At 36.6% G+C, this 20,342-nt stretch overlaps 1 protein-coding gene across 1 annotated transcript in view; it reads right to left on the reverse strand.

Moving 5' to 3' along the window:
• The window catches only part of LOC111053416 (neurogenic locus protein delta), a 41,630-nt gene that overhangs the window by 5,704 nt on the left and 15,584 nt on the right, over positions 1–20,342 (reverse strand). The window contains exons 3-6 of the mRNA XM_022340311.2: positions 15,284–15,341; positions 8,734–8,991; positions 4,187–4,247; positions 137–437 (exon numbers count right to left, since the gene is read on the reverse strand). Coding sequence (XP_022196003.2) covers positions 137–437; positions 4,187–4,247; positions 8,734–8,991; positions 15,284–15,341 — 678 coding nt within the window. The remainder of the gene's footprint in view (positions 1–136; positions 438–4,186; positions 4,248–8,733; positions 8,992–15,283; positions 15,342–20,342) is intronic.

A 20,342-nucleotide genomic window follows, 5' to 3' on the forward strand; every position in this document is an offset into this window, starting at 1 on the left:
CCTTAATAATATTATTTTATTTATTTTCTATTATAAGAAGATTGATAAAGTATAGTATTAGAATAGGGCTACTCGAATTGTAAAATTTATATAGAAGTAAATAAATACTGAGAGAGAATGATGAGGTTGTAGTTACCTTGCAGGTGCCACCGTTGAGACAAGGATGGTGCGCACAGTCGTCGACCTCTCGCTCGCAGTCGGTGCCGGAGAAGCCAGGTGGACAGCTGCAAGTGTAGGAGCCCTGGCCGGTGTTGAAGCAGGTGCCGTTGTTGCGACAGGGCTTGTGGTTGGTGCAGTAGTTGAGGTCCTGGTTGCAGAACAGGCCTCCCCAGCCCTCGTCGCACAGGCACTCCCACGGCTTCTGGCAGGAGCCGTGCAGGCAACCCGGGTAGCGCTCGCACTGGTCACAGAGGCGACCTTTCCAACCGCTGTGGCATCTAGAACAGGAAGGAGAGCGCTGCGGTTAGACGAACATGGCTGTACAAAAGTAGTTGGAAGTGGAGGAAAGATTCGAGAGTCAGTAGTAGGAAGTAGTTGGTTGAAGCTGAGAGAAAAGATAAGTCAAGAAAGTTAGGGAGACCATGAATGGATCAGTAGTTGGAGAGGTTGTGGTTGAAAGAGTAAGTGAAGCTAGGAATCTCAGTTGTTAAGGAATCTAATAAATAGTAAGTAGAGTAGGCTGCGAAACAATGAATAAGTAAAAACAAATAGAAGTGTAGAGAAATGAAAGATGAAATTGTAAAGACTGAAAAAATATAATTATTTGAATAATGATCAATAGTGAAGGAAAAATAATTTAGAAAAAGAGGGATCGTATAGGTGAATGAGCAAACATTATGAGAGAAGGAATTGATCAGGAACTCAGAAGTCAGAGTACATATTATACTGAAGTACTAGAGCAAAACGTATTCAAACAAAGACCTCATTGTCATTGTTGGTAAACCACGAACGTGTTTGAGCGCAGCTAAAATTAATTAGGATATCACCGCCAGCGGTATCTAATAAATGATAACGCACTGCTTTGTCAACTTTGCCTTCCTATAATAACAGTTGTCAGCGTCGTCTCTGAAGACTATTAGCCCGCATAATCTTTTCTCAGGTCTTAAACAAAATCGTAACGCTGATAAAGATTAGGCGTGAATAAATTTACATAGCATAGGAAGTTCTCAACTGGTGTATGGGAAATTTTCAATGAGTTGGCAGTTGTTGAACTTGGGATTTTATTCAATAAGCTTTGCAAGACTTGCTTTTGTTTCAGAAGCATTTATTTTACCTTCGTATACATCAGGTGAACAATCACCAATTTCACGTCAGGGAAACAGAAGGCGTGATCTTTCCTATCTTACCATCGAAAGCTGATTTTTCATTTCTACAATAAAGAATAATTGAAATCATTAAAGACTGAGGAAAATGTACATTATTATTTGTTTTAAAATGATATTTTCTACCTTCACATAATACAGTCCTAAAACCTGTCAGAATAAGTTTTGTTTAGTCTATCCTGAGAACGTGCAGCAGCTACCCTGAAGCAAAGGTTTTATAAACAAACAATTTTAAGGGCGGATGACTGCTGCTCGTCTGACTTCTGCCATCCTTCTAAATATTTTGTCAGTCACCTCTGGAAAATCAACCCCTATTCCAGCTATAAACTTGATAATATATGAGTTTCAGAAGCATCTTGTGTGAAAGTGTGGCGCTAGCGCTAAAATGCCGCTGCTCTTGTATTTGGTTTTCTCAAGTTGCTAACGAAGTTTTGGAGTAGTTCTAGATTTTTTGGAGTGGATGGTAATGTATTATGAGAGTTTCTAGCGATATTTCAAGATAAATCATTCACTGCGATCGAAATTTTACTTTCAGCGCTGACTTTCAAGTGGTACATTCGCACTAACAAATGACTTTGAACTAGGGAGTAACTTATTTTTAATGGCCATGCTTTGTTTAGAGCTATTTGGAACGCGCGAAAGTGAAAAACTATTACAGAAATAGAACGTTTTTTGAGACAGTGTTTGTGGTGGAAGGGTGTCGGCAGACAGCTTTACCCATTTGAACGTGCGCCAATTGGATCAGCCATTGAAGTTTGGGGAGGTTTCAGTTTTTCGAATTGGTTTATTGTGTTGTTTGGAATGACGAGAAGTGTCGATTACAGCATTTTTATTAGAGTAGAACGGAATGTGTTGTCAGAAAATGTGTTTGGTTGAGATTCTTGTGGCTGAGGGATAAAATGCTTGGTAATTGTGAGAAAAGTGGAGAGTTATAAATTATGTTGGTAGAAGCAGAGAGAAGTAAGTAGAAGCAGAGATCATGAGGAATAGCATTTTATCCTCTTTGGTGAGAGTAAGTAAAAGAATAAGAACAAAGATAAGTTGAAGAAGATGTATTTTGAATAAGATAATAATTTGCATGCATTCATCTTTGTGTGAAAGTAGCATAGTTTTTCATGAGCGATAAACTCTTAAATTTCTGGAAAGAAGATATCAAACTTCTCACTGAATATAGAAGTAATCTAATAAAACAATTCGATGTTTACCAGAGTAAAACTTATTTTAGAATTCAATCCAACATCCGAGCAATTTCCTCCAGTTAAGAGACATACTTTAAAACAGTGAATTGCTGTTGATACAATGTGAGAAACAAAAATCAGACAAGAATACAGTTGTAGTTGAGTGGAGAGTGGAGAAGCGCAGGATCGGAAGCGCAGCGCTGTTCAACGTCCATTATGAATGCAAAAGAGTTGCTGTCTCTCTCTAACCGACAGTAGACGAATTGTAATTCAACGTGTCTAGCCCAAACTATCAGTGAGAACCGACCGAGACATGAAAGTATGCAAGACCATGTTCTCACGCAAGCCCAAGCCTCCTCCATTCTGTCAGTTGAGGGTGGAACGTGCAGTGCAGTGCAGTTCACATATAGGTTACAGGAAGGCAACGCAACGCAATACTCTACTAAATGCCCTCTACAACCAAGCTTTGCATCTATTTTTCGCGATAGTGATCAGGAATGATGATGAATCATTCTATGGTATTTATTTTTCAAAATATGAGGATTGAATATTTTGTTGAGCATTTTTGGATCAAGGTATGATAGACATGTGTTTGTTGTGATATGAATATACCCCGATTATTGAAATGAGTCTGAGACAACGTTTGATATTCCTATAAAATTAATCACTTTTGCCTTAACTCTGGCTGCTTAAGCGTATCCTAACGATTTTATGTTTGCACCCTTTATAACAAGCCAATCATCCCCTGAAACAGCTACCCTCATACTGGCACAATCGGTTACATATCCTACCCCTTTTTATATTGATTTTCTCTTAACAGTCACATGTGTATGTAACTGCCATCTGTGAGTTAACGAGGGGCCGCGACCAATGCCAATTATTTTTGGGGTGGTGATTATGAGAAGGGGTAGCGGAATTGGAATTTGAAACAAAGCCGAGCATGAAAAATTAATCGATGATTTCGAAGCTTGCAATGTATAAAGTAACTTTCAGCTATAAGATTTTTATCAATTTTCAATAGATTTTTTTAACTTGACCAGCCTTAAATTTCCTTGAAGATATGAGATCGCGTTGAAAAATTGTTGAAATATGAAATTAATATAGCTATGGTTTCCCACTCACCACACACTCTAGACAAAGTCGGCAATTTTTGAACTTCTCGAAGAGGCAACTAAACATAAGAGAACATGCGACAATTGAGAATGACGGCATCATCTATATCGACCTACAGCCTACGCAAGATGCCCAGTAACTAAGGCTATTAGCGGGGTTCAGAGGTCACCTGGGAGGACACCCAGAGGAAAAGAGCACAAGAAAGACGGATGAGAAAGAAAGGAGAAGTGTGAGAAAGACAGACAGAACGGAAAAGAAAGAGAACTTCTCCCTATCACCCCATAGAAGCCACCTCTGGATTAAGTCCAAGCAGACAAAAAATGAAGTCAATTAGCAAGTGAAAAGATCGGGTTGCTCGCTTTTAATAACGTCTCAATAAGATTGACTCATCAATGAAACGTTCGAAGAATTGCTAGCAGTATGAAAAATATATCAATCAATTATTGAATGAGACATGAACAACAATGGTAGTTACGGAGAATACCGGAAATGTGATGTTTTGAGCAACATTATTATTGTATAAAATAAAGGTAATAATTATGATATAGTTTAATTTGAAATAAAGATACTTACGTGCACTCGTTGGGTTGTGAGCAGTGTCCATGTTGTTCATCACACCCAGGAAGGCATTTCGCTGTAAATATAAAAAAATATATTGTTAATTTGAATAAATATAGAAGCAATCTCTCAAGTTAAATCCATAATTTTAGATGGAATTGAATTCCAGCTCGAAAATCATAGAAATCTACAATATCAATCGGATTGGAGGCACTCCTGCTGACAAGTCCTTATCAAACTTTGGTGGGAGACGTTGTTTTTAATTGAAATGCACAGAGGAATATGAGCCGGAAGCGAGCAGGAAAAAGGTGTGACAATCGTTTAGGAAGCCACGCGTTGGAGTACACAGTCTGACAACATGTTCAAGAGACGTCCACCAAACTAGCAGGTTGGGCGCGATATGAAAATTTGGTAGATAGTGTATGCGTATGTTCATTAAAAACGTACGCCACCAAAATAATGTATATTCAACGTGTATATACGTATTCTGTATACAGTATGAAATATTAAATATTCGTAACTAGCGCTTGGTGGGTAAACTGAGACAGCTGGTGTTTCCTGTACAGGAGGCAGCTGCCTGAGTTTTTGTCACCCTCCACCCCTCGGGCTTTAAACGCATTGTTATTGTCCCCTATTTTGGCTCAAAAGAGGCATCCGATTCAGGACACCCCTCAAAAATTGCGCAAAAATCTACCCCTCCGATGTCTGTTTTGCGCCTGCAGTCAGTTGAATCTTTTCGATAAAGCCACCCCTTGCATGGTGCAGAAATGAGGAATTCCTCGAAATTGTGAAATGTATTGAATCATACACTTGTTTCCTCCCCAAAGTATATAACTTGCTACTGTAACAGGAATTAAGAACTCAAGTTGAATATTATCTGATACCGATAGTGTTCATTCTGTGCAATACAATCCCTTTTCGAGCATATTAGCCTACACCCAACTCTACTGTACTACATACTACTCTACCCTAACCTTACTCTTGGAATGATTAATTACCTCTTTCTGGATATTTTATTAACCTAGTATTAAAAAGTAGAATGGCTAGAACAAGGTCTTGCTACAATTTACTATAATCACAAGATTTGTGTAGAACTTCTGAAGAGGTTGATGAGGAAACTGAATGAGGTTTAACCACAGGTTTGAGAGTAAAGCAAATTGAAGTTAGAAGTAGAGATGATTTTTTATCAGAAAATCACTGTTACAATTTTACTGAAGGTAAAATGCTTTTGCTCCTTACTGCTTTTGTGTTATTGGAAATAATATTGAGTTGGTGAGCATCCACCGATTTTACTAACAACAAAAACCAAGAACTATTATGTATTTGTGATTCTCTTGCCACGCTTCTTGTTTGTACAGTTACGACTTAATTTTAGTGACGATTGTGAAATTACTCAAGGGTGGAGTGAATCTGTCGAGGAAAAAGGACAAACAAATTGTTAAGTTTTCATGCCTCTCACTTTGGAAATATTCAATAGGATTCTAGGTGGAACATCAAAGCGGAAGTCTGTGAAGACAGTAGTGGCAAAAACTGGGGTAAAAAGTGAGGAATTTTCAAAACCATAAACTCGTGCCTCCCAGTGATCTTCACACAGTATCCAACAAGTGATTGTAGATACATAGGAATTCACAATGAATATTAGAAAACAGAAGAAGCAACTCCTGAAGAAGCGATTACAAAACTGGAAGAGACAGGAAAAAAATTGTACCATTAGAGGCTTTGTTTCAGTAAGCTAGTTTAAACAAGTAGTGCTCAATTTTTAAGCTTTTTCTTCAGTAATCTTTGTTTTGAACATTTAGACAAATTGTAGCTAACTATAATAATTGTGTTATTGAAAACAATATTGGATTACTTAATGAGTAGGTTGGAGTTTGCACAGCTCTTCAGCTCGCATAAAAACATTGCGAATATTGAGCCTTGAAGTGAACGGCTTTGTAGAAATGCTAAGTTATTATTTCATATTGTATTGAACGAGTGAACTGTGTTCGGATATGCAATTCAAGCAAAACAATTCTTGGATTGATAATTTCCAAATCAGCAACAGGCAACTTAAAAAATTATCAAGATATTAACTGTTAAACGTTTGAATGAGATTTTGAAACTAAACATAAGCTTATGTTGTTTTAGAAAATGTTCCACCCCCAAACTCCATTATAAGCGTTTATGTACTAATAGACGTAGAATAGATGTAGGGATTCTTCATCTCCAGACATGCTCTTCCTTTTTTTCTATTATTCTCTCCGATAGGAACAAGAAGGGTCAATTAATTATCACCGGGAGGTCAGAAAGGTCATGACGGGCACGTTTTAATGATTTAATCGCTGAGGAAGACCCTCAGTGCATATGCCTCGGGTCCAGAATAGCCGTGGGAACTATTGTATATGTGTACCGGTGAATCGACAGAGACGAAATTGGGATTGGAGAGAGAGAGTATGAAGAGAGGGAGGAGAGAGAATGGACCAATTAGAAACTGATTCGTCGATTCTCTTTTGCTTCTTTGTTGTTTCGTTGCAGTCTACTTTATCCTTTATTTTCCTCCAGATTCTTTGGGCATGCTCGAATCTTAAATGATCATCTTTTCCCCTCTCCTCGTCTTTTTAACCTCAACTACCTATTCATAAGCCACAAAGTTCAATGCAGCATCGACAGAGTATAAAATAATGACTGCACTATACTATTATAGCATGTTTAAAGGGCAGAGAATGATCTGGGAAGATGATAGATATCTAGAGACTTGTAATGCTTTCTATAAATCACAATTCTATTATTAAAAAATATACGATTCAAGTATAAATTTCATAAATGTCTGATGAGATGGGAGTGGAACATGCAACTAAATCTGTATTAATAATAATTGTATTAATACTTGGATCTCACTTGAAAATCCCAGTATTGCTTACTTGTACAATAAGTATATATACTCATTACATGAACTTATATGAAGATTACAATGAAGTAGGAAAAGTTCTAGAAAAAAACATGATCAAAATGATTCTCAAGAAAATAAATTTCTACCAGCAATCAGCTTGTCTCGTAGCTTTTTGAGTTGCTTGTTTACTCTCTACGATAATCTGTACAAATTTGCTGCTATCTATCATCTTATCAGTTAGTAGTGACAGAAATGCTACAACTTTGATCCGTGGTCTGTCAACCGAATAACTAATTCCAATTAGGAATCATTGAACTGGGAAATCCGTTGAATGTGATTGATAATCATGACAAATTAGGATTTTTATGACAGTTACTAATAGATTCTCAGTATGTTTTATGATTCTCGTCCAGTATATTACTATTGTAATAAATCAGAAATCATCACATTAGGTCAGATTTCTTGAAGCTGATGTTAAACATTGTGGAGTCTTAGATCCAGTGAGTCGTTGTAATAAGTTGGAAACATTTCATCATGACAAAATAACCTAATATTTTTATAGCTAATATGCAGTTATTGTGGAAACATCAGTTTTATCATGTAGTCTATGTGTGTTGTTGTTTATGAGGGCCAGTCTAGCCTTGCACGAGCAGACCATGTGTGTAGAGTGTAGACCAGAAGGCAGGTCGAAAATAAAGCACTTGAAGCACCTAAAATTATCGTCAACTGTTCCTCACAAGGGTGGAAATAACTTTACCAGCCGGCTTCTGAATCTGGAGAGCTGTAGACTCTGTACTGAGGTCATGAGAGAACATAGGAGCGGTCAAAGAACTGATAATTTGTGTGGTTATGCAGAGAAAATTGAATTCCTATTATAATAGAGTTCCCATTTCTTATCTTTGGTATTTTTGAAAACACTCCAATTCTGTGGATGAAGAAGTGAACCTTAGAAAACGTTGAGTGTTGGTCGGGAAGTAGGAGTACATTTTCAATATAACAATCCTAAGATGGATAACGTAATCTCAACTTGTTGAGTAATGTCGCCAAAAACTGTACCTTAATAAGATGTCTTCCCCTATAACCTTTATGTAAGATTCCTTTGTCTTAGAACTTTGAAATGAACGATAATAGCCCACGATACACCTGTAATTTCACTGTACGCCGCTTTATAGCTTACGAGCATTCTCTATTCGGGCACAAGTTCTAGATAAATGGTTTGATAACTTCAAACCTCTGGTGTTAGAACGCCTAGGGGCGGGGTCACAGGATCCTGGGTAATTACAAAATACCAATAGTTGGTTGATTTTTATTTCTTCTCCAATGGGAGATTAAACTGGTCTTCTTTGTTTTTGTTCGGAAGTTAATTAACTTGAGAGTGGGATCGGTTGTGGACGTCGTGATTCAAGGCAGCGAATTTGAAATTTAGGAGTCGTAAATTTTGGGGGAGTAGAAAAAGAAAGGGAAGTATTTAGAGGTGACTCCCACTAATCGTGATTGACTCTACAGTCTCAGCTCTCATGTCTTTTTTCGAATTTTTTGTACAGATTTCATTGACCTTAGAAATTGAGTGTCTGGATCGCTTTCTCGTTAATTTACACCGTCACTTTTCGAGATTCTCCTTCCAAGGTTTAAATTCTTAAATTGAATATGGATGGAATATTTGTACATGAATGAATTACATAGAATAACTCACGTTTAGTGCAGTAGTCTCCTTGCCAGCCGTCGAGACACACTCGGCCTCCCACTGGTGAACAGGTGTAATGACCGAAACTATCGTCTCGCGGCCTACAGAGGTTGGCACAGCCAGAGCCGTAGTAGTGCGAGTCGCAGGTAACTCTGTATTCGTAGCGCATGTCCGAATGCGAAGACTTGTGCTCGTCCTCCGTCCAGTCGTCACCGACATCCAGCCAGCGTTGCGTCGTCAGTCTTGAGATCAAAGTTTTGCTTCCAGCTGCAAAAACACACAATGATCAGGTGAGTACAGGTTGAACAATTCAGAAACTTCAAGATTATCAACTGGAATTGGGGGATAGTGGTTGTGAGGAGTGGGAGGGGGAAGAGTAAATAGTTTAGGTACTAGATGGGAGGATTGGGATCAGGGTGCTATTATGACACTAGAATTAAAGAAGTAATTCATTAAAGAGATTAATTCCATCATTTATCTGTATAACAATACTAACTCTCCAGATGTGTATTATTTGTGTGTGTGAGTGTACTGAAGAGGACAGAGCATGATAATTTTCGATTTCCACTAAATCTATCCTATTTTTAAGGTGAAGGTGTGTGACTCCACATGGCACAGTGATAAATCTGCTCTGTGGAAGACAAAAAACAAAAGGTAGATGACTTTCAGAGTGATCCGGTTTATAATTTTAGAAACCGAAAAAAGAAGGAGCGAATTCGATCGGAAAGAGAGGTGCGACAAAGAAAGAAACGCTGGAAACAGGAAATTGTGTAGGACTAATAAATTTTTGGTGTGAAGATGTGAGACGAAGATAGAATTAGAAATAAAGAAGCACAAAGTGACAGGAAAAAGAACTACCGACTATCTATATAGGTTTGGAACAACGCGATATGTAGACAAATATACACAAATAAACAAACAGGAAAATATAGCTACTTTTCCCACGGATTAAGCTCGGAACTTCGTTCTCAAGACGATACCAACAAATTATATTACTCACATAAAGACTCTCGCTTCACCATCCAAATTGGAAGCAGATCCAGACTATCAAGGTAATCCTATTTAAGTAAGGTAAGTTATTTGGAGGTTATGTCTGGAGATTATCAGCCACTGATTAATTCAATTTAAGACTAATATATGAGGAATAAACTTCTCACAATATTTTTCTTCATGGCAACGAAAACTTATAGGATTAATCACGCTGTTCAAAACAGTTCAAGTTCTGTTGCTAATTAATTATTTAGGGCTAAAACTGATCGTACTCTCACCATGTTACTGGCTTTGATTTCTGTTCTTTGCCAATAGGAAAAATCGGATTGAATTATTTCGGATTATTTTCTGAAGCCCATGTAGAATCAGTCTCAGTCACTCTGAAAAACTCATCGTTCATATTTATCACATTTATTTCCAATTTCAAATAATGTAAGCAACGGCTAAATCAATCGATGATGATGATGTGGACTATACTAAGTTGCATTATATAAAAAGTATCAGAGTAATTAAAGGTAATAAAACAGGAATAAACTTATGGGACGCATTATAATAAAACAGGAATAAACTTATGGGACGCATTATAATTGATTCAATTCTGTAAAAAAAGTTTGGGACCAGAAATTATAAAACAGGAAGAAGGAACAACCTTTTGGTCTCCTCCTTCATGGCACCTTATTACATTTTTTCTTGTAGCGAAACAAAGGACTAAGAGGAACCCAAGGTGTTGTTTTTTTTTCTCTCTTCCAAATTATCTTCCGTCTATTTCATCAATCATGTCGATAATTTTTTGTGTTTCGTTTGATAGCATCTTGGAAGAACAAGAAGGAGAATGAGAAGCCGATATTGCAGTTTTGTACAGTATCAGTGGTTGTAGTAGTAGAGTAGAGTAGTATGATATTGAAGAAGAATGGACCACAGAAGAAATAAAAACTCTAAGTCATTGACTCTGTCTGGTTGCCTTTATCCACCATTCTTCCATCTTGGATTCACCGGTAAGGTACACAGACAAACACGATGGCTGAACAGTTTCTTTCTTATTTTTTTCAAAAACTGCCGATTCATCGTGTTCTCTTTGGACCCTAACATGCGGTGTTAACCAAATCAAGTGTTATTTGACAATAACTACAGTAGTTACAGTATACAAACGTGAACGACACATTATTCTATTTTTGATTATGTGTTCGTCGCTATCCTTTATTCACGATTTTCTCCAGCCTACACTCAATCATCCCATCACATGGCAATGCCAGTCTTTTTTGTTATCATCATTCATTCATGATTTATTAATGCTTGATGACAGTAAAACAACATGAATGTATAGGAAGAATATGGAAATTCAGGAAAATTAGGGGATGACATAGATACCATTGAAGTTGACACTACTGTTAAGCTTATTTTGATTGTATAAATTCATATAAACAGTAACTGAGGTACGTATTTCCAATAGGCTTTCCCAAAAGCAATAATTATGTTACACTGCACTGTACCTACACCATTTTTTTACCTTTAAAGAACTGTACTAATTTAGTAGAAGGAAGCTTTCAACTCAACACGCAACTAGGGTCTGAACCAATTTGTTGGTACTCAATAATAACATAAACGAACAGAATATAATTTGAGGTTTCAACAGTAACTGGAAGCTTCGTGGATATTCCTACACAGATGGTAAGTGAGCAGGTAGAAAAGAGAGGTTTTTTTAAGAAAGATAAATACTTGCAGTTACAAAAGTGGTATGGATGTTCGTTCATTTTCAACCCAACAATTCAAAGTCGTTGAGATATATCACTACTGCTGGAGAAGTAAAAAATAATTAGTTCAAGTGGCAGACTACAGCAATGCAAGATAACTACAACAGATCTACTTTCAGCTTGAAGAACTTCAAGAGAACTAAGTTTGATATAGACAATGTATTTGATAATCTCTAGTTTTTGAAGACCAGTATTATTTTATTCTCTTTCCATATTCGTATTATTCAATAATGATTTTAATGGCAAGGAACGCTTCATAATTTTGAGAGGAAGGTATGGAAAGATACCAGGAATCTTTTGGAATCCAGCATACAGGCTCAACGTGAGCAAAGAAATATTATTGGAAAAATCCCCGTTCCCTATTAATAGCCTCTGAGGTCGTGATGCTATTGTCTACATTATGGCCAGACGGTAATAATTGAGCTTGTTTTGTTGTGGTAGGTGGGAGGAAAAGATGGTTAAGACTTGAAAACGAGTAAAAAGTGAAGAAGAGGATGATGTCTGATGTGGGTGCGTACTGTGACCTTGAGACTGGGCAAATCTTGTTTTTGAAACGATTTGCAAGTATGGTGAATGGTCATTTAATTACTCAGATTTATGAAAATAAATAAAAGGAATCTATGGTAGATCTACAGGTGGATTCAAGATCATTATGAAGATTACAAAATAGTTTTTGATCGCTAAGCCTTCAAAATCTGATGAAAACCATGGAAATCAAAGGAAGTTATTAAATATAAGTCCATTCAAGGACATTATAAAGCTTACTCAATGATTTATTATCACTTACTCATTGAAATCCAATAAAAATCTATTGGAATTGGAATGAAAGAAGAAATAAGTTTGTCTACTAACTGCAAGTGTATCTAAAGTTCATTAAAGAGCTTATTCCATGTTTTATTTTGTCTTCTTGGAATGGAAGTATTAATAATTACTAATAGATTTATAGATTCGTGAATTCTATTACAAGCTCATTACAAAATGAATGTTCAATCATAAGAAAAAATTAATCAATCGGCAAATTATTTAACTAGAAGTTGTAAGTGCATATGAGGTTTCTTGTGGATGGTTATTATGATTGGGGTTTGAATGAAAACATGAATGAAAGAAGGTTCATTGTAGGGAGGTGATCAGCTCAGGAAGTGGATTGGGAAATGCGAGCCGTATTTCGTTGTCTTTTTGAAGGGAATCGATTGAAGATGTTAGTAGGCTGATAATCGCCACTTGAAGCATCCTCCTCCACTTTCAGGGACAACCCCCCACCGGAAGGAAGTTGTAGAAGTTGATCCAGCCGATTTGACAAGGGTCACCCACCATATGCAGTGCAGCACCTGAAGATCCTCCCCCCTCCCACCATCCCTACAAATCAGTGCCATGGCCGGGCTCGGATTTCGGTTCCCAGGATTTCAGTTCCCCTGTTTTTCGGCCATCCGAAACTTACTCAAGACATAAAACACTACACTAAAACATAAATCCACCATTACACACACTCACACACCCATGCATAACTGTGAATATCGTCCAACTCATAATTCATGATCTTCTTCTGTCACTTCCACAGACGGTAACCGAATAGCCTACTTAGGTTACTCTGCACAGGTCATTTTTTCTACTAGTAGTAAGTTGTAGTAGTGGAGATAGTAGAAAGGCTTCCAACTTTTTAAAACTGGTTACGTGTTGTTATGTAAACAAAGACAATCCAGGAGTTAAAGTTCCTCCGTTGCAGAGTGGAGTGACTCAAGGTCAGGGAGCATTGACTCTGTAATTGGCGAAAATATTCTGCCTGATAACACACGTGACCAATTGCACTGATTGATTACTAAGATACGTTGGAACTCTAGAGATTTTTCGAATTTTGCTTCAGGTATTTTTCCTCATTCCTCAATTTCAAAGTACATGTAACCAAAGAAGGAATTCTCTTGTTTTTCATAGCAGCTGTCCAATTACCACTAATACAGAATGTCTTTGATCCTGCCTTATCAATAGAGGATTACAGCATATCTACAAATGTGAACAGGGTCCCTGGTTTGTTAGTATGTGTATACTTTATCTTAATCTAATTATCTGATTTTAAAATATTAGGTATGGATGAAATTTCAAACGTAAATAATTAGGAATGCTCCCAAACTGATCTATGATTTGTTTCATTCCTATGTTCCATTGATGCTTACTTTATCCTAATGAAGATGACATAATATTGCTGTTCAAAAATGTAACTATAGGCTATATTAAATTTGAAAGCTATAAATTCAAATTATTGTAATGAGTGAGTTTACTTAAAGTTATTTGAGAATTACATGATCATGTTACTTGATGATATCTTCAATTGAAAGTATTCAAGCTAACTTGATGAGTAAATTCTTATATTGAGAAACAATTTTACCTGACGATGAGATCATATCTACATTCATGACGTATTTTAGATAATAATATTCACAATTAGCATTAGACATTGAGTAGTTCATTCTCCAAGTTTATATGTGTCTCATCTCCAGGATATCACAAGATAGATCCAATCATTGATGAAACTAGTCAACTAATGGACTAACCCCTATCATCATATCATATCGCAACAAAGATGATATCATCACAGATGACTGGCGGATGTAATTTCATTACGAATTAGGAAATTCCATGAGCTTTACTAATGTAAGTATCTTTGGTACATCGACATTCTCTCAATGCCTGTTGCAAGAATGGAGAGAGATTCCTCGGCAATGACTCACTCACACATCATGGGAACCAGAGAGTCTTGAGAGAAGACCGGTTATTATGGAGGGGTAGTTATAATCATTGCGTGGAATAACAAATTAGGCCTACTCTGAATGTTAAAACAGTGGACAAGTTGAATGTTTCAGTGATTTTATTGGGAGTTGGTGAAGTTTTGAATTCGAGAGAAGATTGTTGTGCAAGTTTGTGAGATACTGATGAGTGAGGAAGGACTGGAACCTGTACAGACTTTGCTAGAAGTGACCCTGAACAAGTTTCAGCAGGTGAATGAGCGAGGATCCTTACGGGAGAAAGAGAGAAACACATCGAGAGAGGGAGAGAGATTCGATTCGACGCCCGCTGAGAGATCTGCATGCCTTTTGGTTCTCCTGTTGCTACCACTCCAAGTTTTCAACATATTTATGTGCCATCTTCACCTGTATCCAATGCTCGTATCCAAGTCGTAGCATAAAAAATTACGATGAGATGATGAAAGGAGAGTTAATTTTACGTACGACGATCATGCATGCCCACAACACACAACATGCATGCACACAGCCAACATGTCTACCCTTGCCACCGATACACCAAACTCCATGAGATATGGAGCTGAAAGGTCGTCAGATTATTTGTGAGATTCGCTTAAAACTGTCAGCATTGGCTTTATGCGATACATTGATGTTATCTATAAGAAACACTAACAGTATAGAGTGAATCACATTATAGATGCATGCCATATGGTAGTATGGCGTTTCTAATTCAATGGTCACACTTTACAGCAACAAGCATTTAATTTAGATTATTTTGAAATGAGTTTCTATAGAGGATGATGGATCAACCTGATCATCAAGATGAAATCAGTTTCAAGGAGAAAAGAAGAAATTGAAGCTTCAACAACTTATTTACAATGTTGGGCCATGACATTAGTACCAAATTTGTATGTGACTCCTTAGTTTATATAGAAGGAAAGAAATCATGAAGATTGATTCAGCTTACTATAAGGAAAATTATACGATACATAACTAATATTATTATATTGATATTTTCTCTTTAATAATAATAACTTTAATTAATAATAACATTCGAAAAGAGGAGCTGGTTGAGTTGCTTACCTGTCGTACTAGTATTGTTATTGTCGTGCCAGGCTTCAACAATGAGTGAAAACGTGCCCTGAAATACAAATAACAAAGTTAGAAATCTGTAGATAGCATTGATCATGAATTTTCAACACATAACATATTACTAGATAAAGAAGTTTTGAGAAAGAGATATGTTGAACTTACTAATTCTAATTAATTAATTACTCCCGCCATTCAGTCAATGTAATTCATTCATTTGATACACTTATTACATTCAATAATTGAACTAGAAGTATAGCAGTTGAGAGATTAATCAACGAATGCAATTAAGAGAATCTAATATGCTATAATAACCTGTGTGATTATAAACGTTAACTCAATTTTTATCCCACCAATAGATCCGGTTTGAATGTCAAAGTGCTAGAGGTGAGAAAGGTAGTACAAGTGAGATAGAGAGAGAGGGAGAGTGTGTGATTGAGGAAATAGGAAGAGTGTAGAGAGGGAATGACTGAGAGAGGTGGGCGAAAGAAGAAGACAGAGAAGTGCCATTGAGGAGTATGTTGATGAATGGGGGAGACACACTAGACACGCACGCACTCTCATGTGCCGACATCGAAATACAACTTCCAACCGGTTGGATCATTGAGTAAACCTTCCTCCTCATCACATATACTAATTCTATAACCTTCTTCCTTGATCTTTCTCCTCGCTTTTATCATCGCATTCTTCTTCACACCGTCGTACGCCGTCGGGAAAGTGAACCATGCGCGAAAAATTGAAGAATATCGCCGGAAATCCAGTTTGTGTCATCGGTTTTAATTTATACTTTCAAAGCATAAGTTTTTCCTGTAGGATCGTTCAATCTCCCACAGAACGTCCCAGGTTTTAATTGTTTGAGAGAAAGTTGTGAATGAGTTTCCAATGAACAAAGACACAACATCCTACTAAGTGTGGATTACTCATTGTTCCTCTGTAGTGGAAAATAATTAAAGACTTTTGGTTCTCACTTAACCCCCAATCAGTTGAAAGCAATAAACTAATAATTGTATAAATACACTCTACTAAATACAAGTGATAGAAATGATTTGACAGTGTTACTGTCAGGAAAAGAGTTGGCACATTAGATTTTTGTTGGCAGTAGTCTACCTAATAAAGCTACAAAAATAAATTATTTTCATTTTCAACGATCACAGTACCCTCTCCTTGAAGAAATCTAATTTCCTCGCCGAAGAACCTTTTTACCTCGAAAATCGTTTAATGTGGCTAATTTCTGGGTGCCTGCTTTTTTACGGGTATAACATAATGAATATATATTTTTCCGAAAGAGTATTTTATTACAGAAAGGCTATAATATTGGGAGGCATTATGGGAGGATGCAACCATGCTGTGGTGGCTTACCTACCTAATGATGGGTCTTCACGTTCCGACGGACGGATGAAACAGAAATCGTTTTTTCGTTGATCGTCTTGTTGCTTGTTTTGCTCGTCTTCCGTTCCCCGGTAGTGGTTTATGGATGGAAGCAAGACGAGGAGTGTGGATATGGATGATGGAAGAAATAATGAAATGGGACGAAGAAACAGAAAGACAGGAAGAAGAAGAAGTTGGTGAGTAAGTATTCGGTATTCAATTCACGCGTGGGAATTAGTAGCGTGCCTCGAGGGACCATTCACGGATCGCGTAAAGAGAGAGAGAGAGAAGAAGAGACAAATGAGAGAGTAACAAGACAAGGTCTTCACTTTCCCTCTCTGTTGCTGTGGATCCGCTATTTTTATCTTTCTCTTTTCGCGGTGATGCATCTTGTTTTTTAAGACAGTTGTTGTTACCGGTTCCTCTTTGTAGTGTACACTCTTGTCAATGAGGTTATCAACAACTCTACTCATTCCTGTATTTTCTTCACACATTTCTGGAGGATTTATCAGATTTATCTACAAATATTATATAACATAGTGCTGAGTATTCAAATATAAAGATTCACAGACTGTTTTTGTTTCTTGCAACCAGATACAACCTATGGTGTATAAACTACATTAAAATTCTCCTGGAGTTGAAAAAGTGCAGAAAGTAAATCTGTCAACATTCAACTGGATGAACTACTCTAGACTCTTGATGAAATTAGCTGTGTTGCTATGTTATAGACAAAAGAGAAGATTCTCCTTTATTTGTTAGAGCTTCTAATCCCGAAGCTGATTGTTTATGGGTGATGGATTGGAAAAATCCATCCAGTGGTGAAATCCAAAGAATCAGTAGCAAGAAAAAATGTGAGTGCTATCCTGAGAGTGGCAACATTCGACTTGGCAACGCAATGGCAACCGAGAATCTCTCGAGTCTGATTGGAATCCGGTTCTACGAAAATATTTAAAACATTTGAGATTCTCTTAAGCATGGAGTGAGCTTTTTTGTCTCTTATAACATTATCGTGTTTACTTCTTTTCTTCCCAGAATAATAAAATTGAAAGTCTTCTCTTGAGAGTTTATTCCTTTGTTGGGTGCTCAAATTCTTCAGTAAATTCTTCCCATTTAGATAAGAGAGTTCTCAGCTCGATTTTTTCCAGATACAACAGGACGATATCGTGAGTATCATATATCTTACGGTTGATGATTGCCCTGGGAATCAGTTGGGATTTTGTTTGTTTGAGAGATAAGACGGGCATCTTCATGCAAAAAATGTTGCGTTGCACGTTTTATGTGTTCACAAAGTTCAAACTTTGAAAACTGATGATAAAGCATCATTGAAATTCATCTTCCAACACAATAACTCCTGAATTCTTTGAATGCGCAAATCTTCAAGTGGGAAAAGCAATAATTGAATTATCCCGACATGATCTAGTTTCAAAGTAACTGACAATACAAGAAAAATAGATTGTCTTATCACATCTTGACCAAATTATGAGGGACTAAAATCTTACAGAAACTAACTTATCCAGCAATCCAATTGTTTTTTTTTTAGAATTCAAACTCGTATTATGATAACTAGACCAGTGTATAGTAGAGTAATACAGTGAAACAGTGTAATATCTAATGGCTGATCATCTGTCAACAATTTATTAAGGAATCAGTGATGAGCAGTTAACGGAAATTATGATTGTATAGTGGTAAGCAAGTAATCATGAGACTTTGAGGACACAATATGATAGGTTGGAGAAAGTATATGTACGTAAATTTATTATAATTCGATGTGTTACCGTACTTTTGCACTTATCCACTTATTTGTGGTATTTGAGCAGAGAACAGTGATATAAATAAATTAAGGGGAAGAGAATGAATTCAGTAATGTATACTCATACATCTTAATTGAAATCATTTAAAAACGAATAAAACTCGGAAACAGGTTCAATATAACTTTCAAATTCCCATGCACACTCTTTCCTTGTTTGTCAACGAGCATCGAATTCAGCAATAATTAAAAGAAGATACAACAATAATTAATGCAAATCACATGTTCCATTACCCCAGTTTTCCCATCCACCCAGACATCGCAGAGTAAACCCATTACAAGTCTGGCCCATTATTTCCAAACCAGTATCTGAACAGGAGAGCAACATCGTTTGTCGTGATTTTAATTATATAAGCTGGATGAAATCTACCAGTTCTATCAACAGGTACCCAATAAAATGATGTTCGTATTTTTTTCGTCCGGTACATTTCGGCAGTCTTCAATCGGCCTTTGTACAAGTGGATTGTCAATAAACAAAGTTTATTTCGCCGCGAATCATATTTCTCAGTCTAACCTAATGACGTAGCGGCCAACCAACCATGAAATTGCGCTTCTTTCCAACAGATTGATATCAAATCTCAGCCCTTAATAAGAACAGAAGACGATGTACCACACTAAACATTGAAGTTTCACAGCGGAGTAACTATTGAATCGAACCACGAATAAGTTCTACTTGAGGGAATCTCCCGCTGCGCTGTAGCCCAACCAATAAATGTCTGCTCGCACTTCAAGTCTTCAGTGATTCATAATTTTTTCGTTTGTAATCATGATTCAACAAGTTTGGTTGCATCCGGGTTGAGAAATACCAAGATTCACCTTTGAGCACATGTAGTTATTGTACTGTTTAGAAATAATTTAATATCAAACCACCGAATCATGGAAATAATTCATTATAATGACCAAGCAGCACAGAGTTTCAAAATAAGTTCTGACTTCTCACATAGAGAACCTTAAATATGGACCTTCTAATATGTGACTGGGATGAGTATGAGGTCATGTATAGTTTTAGGTAATTTGTAGAGGAGGAGAAACATAGAATTATTAAATATTTTCTTCAGCACCTAGAACTTGAAATATACAGCATTCTAGTATTATAGCTGCAGTATTGAAATATAATAATTTATTATAATATAGATAATCGTTGAAGATCCTCTAGTATCTGAGCAAAACGATAGTTACAGTAGGTCTAGAGGTCTACTGCGCCTGGGAAAGTCAATATAGGCAACATTCATAATAGCGAGTTTCTCATGTAATTGGAAACATTTTATTGCTTATGTCCTTGTTATGACTAACATTTCTAATTTCCCAGCCATCGACCTAATACAGCATGGAATCGAACCGAGTGGAACATGATAAATAAAATCTATTAAATTTGTTGAAATTTGTTTAGTAAGCAAATAAACGTTAATTATTGTGCAAATAAAAGTGAATGATCAACCAACTAATAAATCACGGCAAGAGAAAATCATTGTTCTGAGACCGGTATAAGTAGAAATTTTATTGTCTATGGGTGAGAAGATAATAAAATGAGAAACCTGCGAGCAATTAAACCAAAGCAATAAAACTGTCAAGGATGAATGATGCCTGTGTTCATCATAAAACTGGCGAAAAGTTATATAATTTCGAGCTCTTCTAAGAATGTCATGTACAATTATTAGCATATTCCTAATATTTTTGCTAGGTATAGTTAGTGTGGATTCTTGAGCACTAATAACTATTTTACATACTCCAACATAAACATTAATTTGTAAGTGGGAATGACAGCTAACAGAAGATCTCTCCTATTTAAATAGCTCATGTAATGAGAAGAATTATTGACTATCTTATTTGGATAACATAAATGTAAGTTATATTAGCGAGTTGGTTTAATGGTTTTTG

This window comes from Nilaparvata lugens, chromosome 7 (genome assembly GCF_014356525.2).
Source record: "Nilaparvata lugens isolate BPH chromosome 7, ASM1435652v1, whole genome shotgun sequence".
NCBI classification, from domain to species: Eukaryota; Metazoa; Arthropoda; class Insecta; order Hemiptera; family Delphacidae; genus Nilaparvata; species Nilaparvata lugens.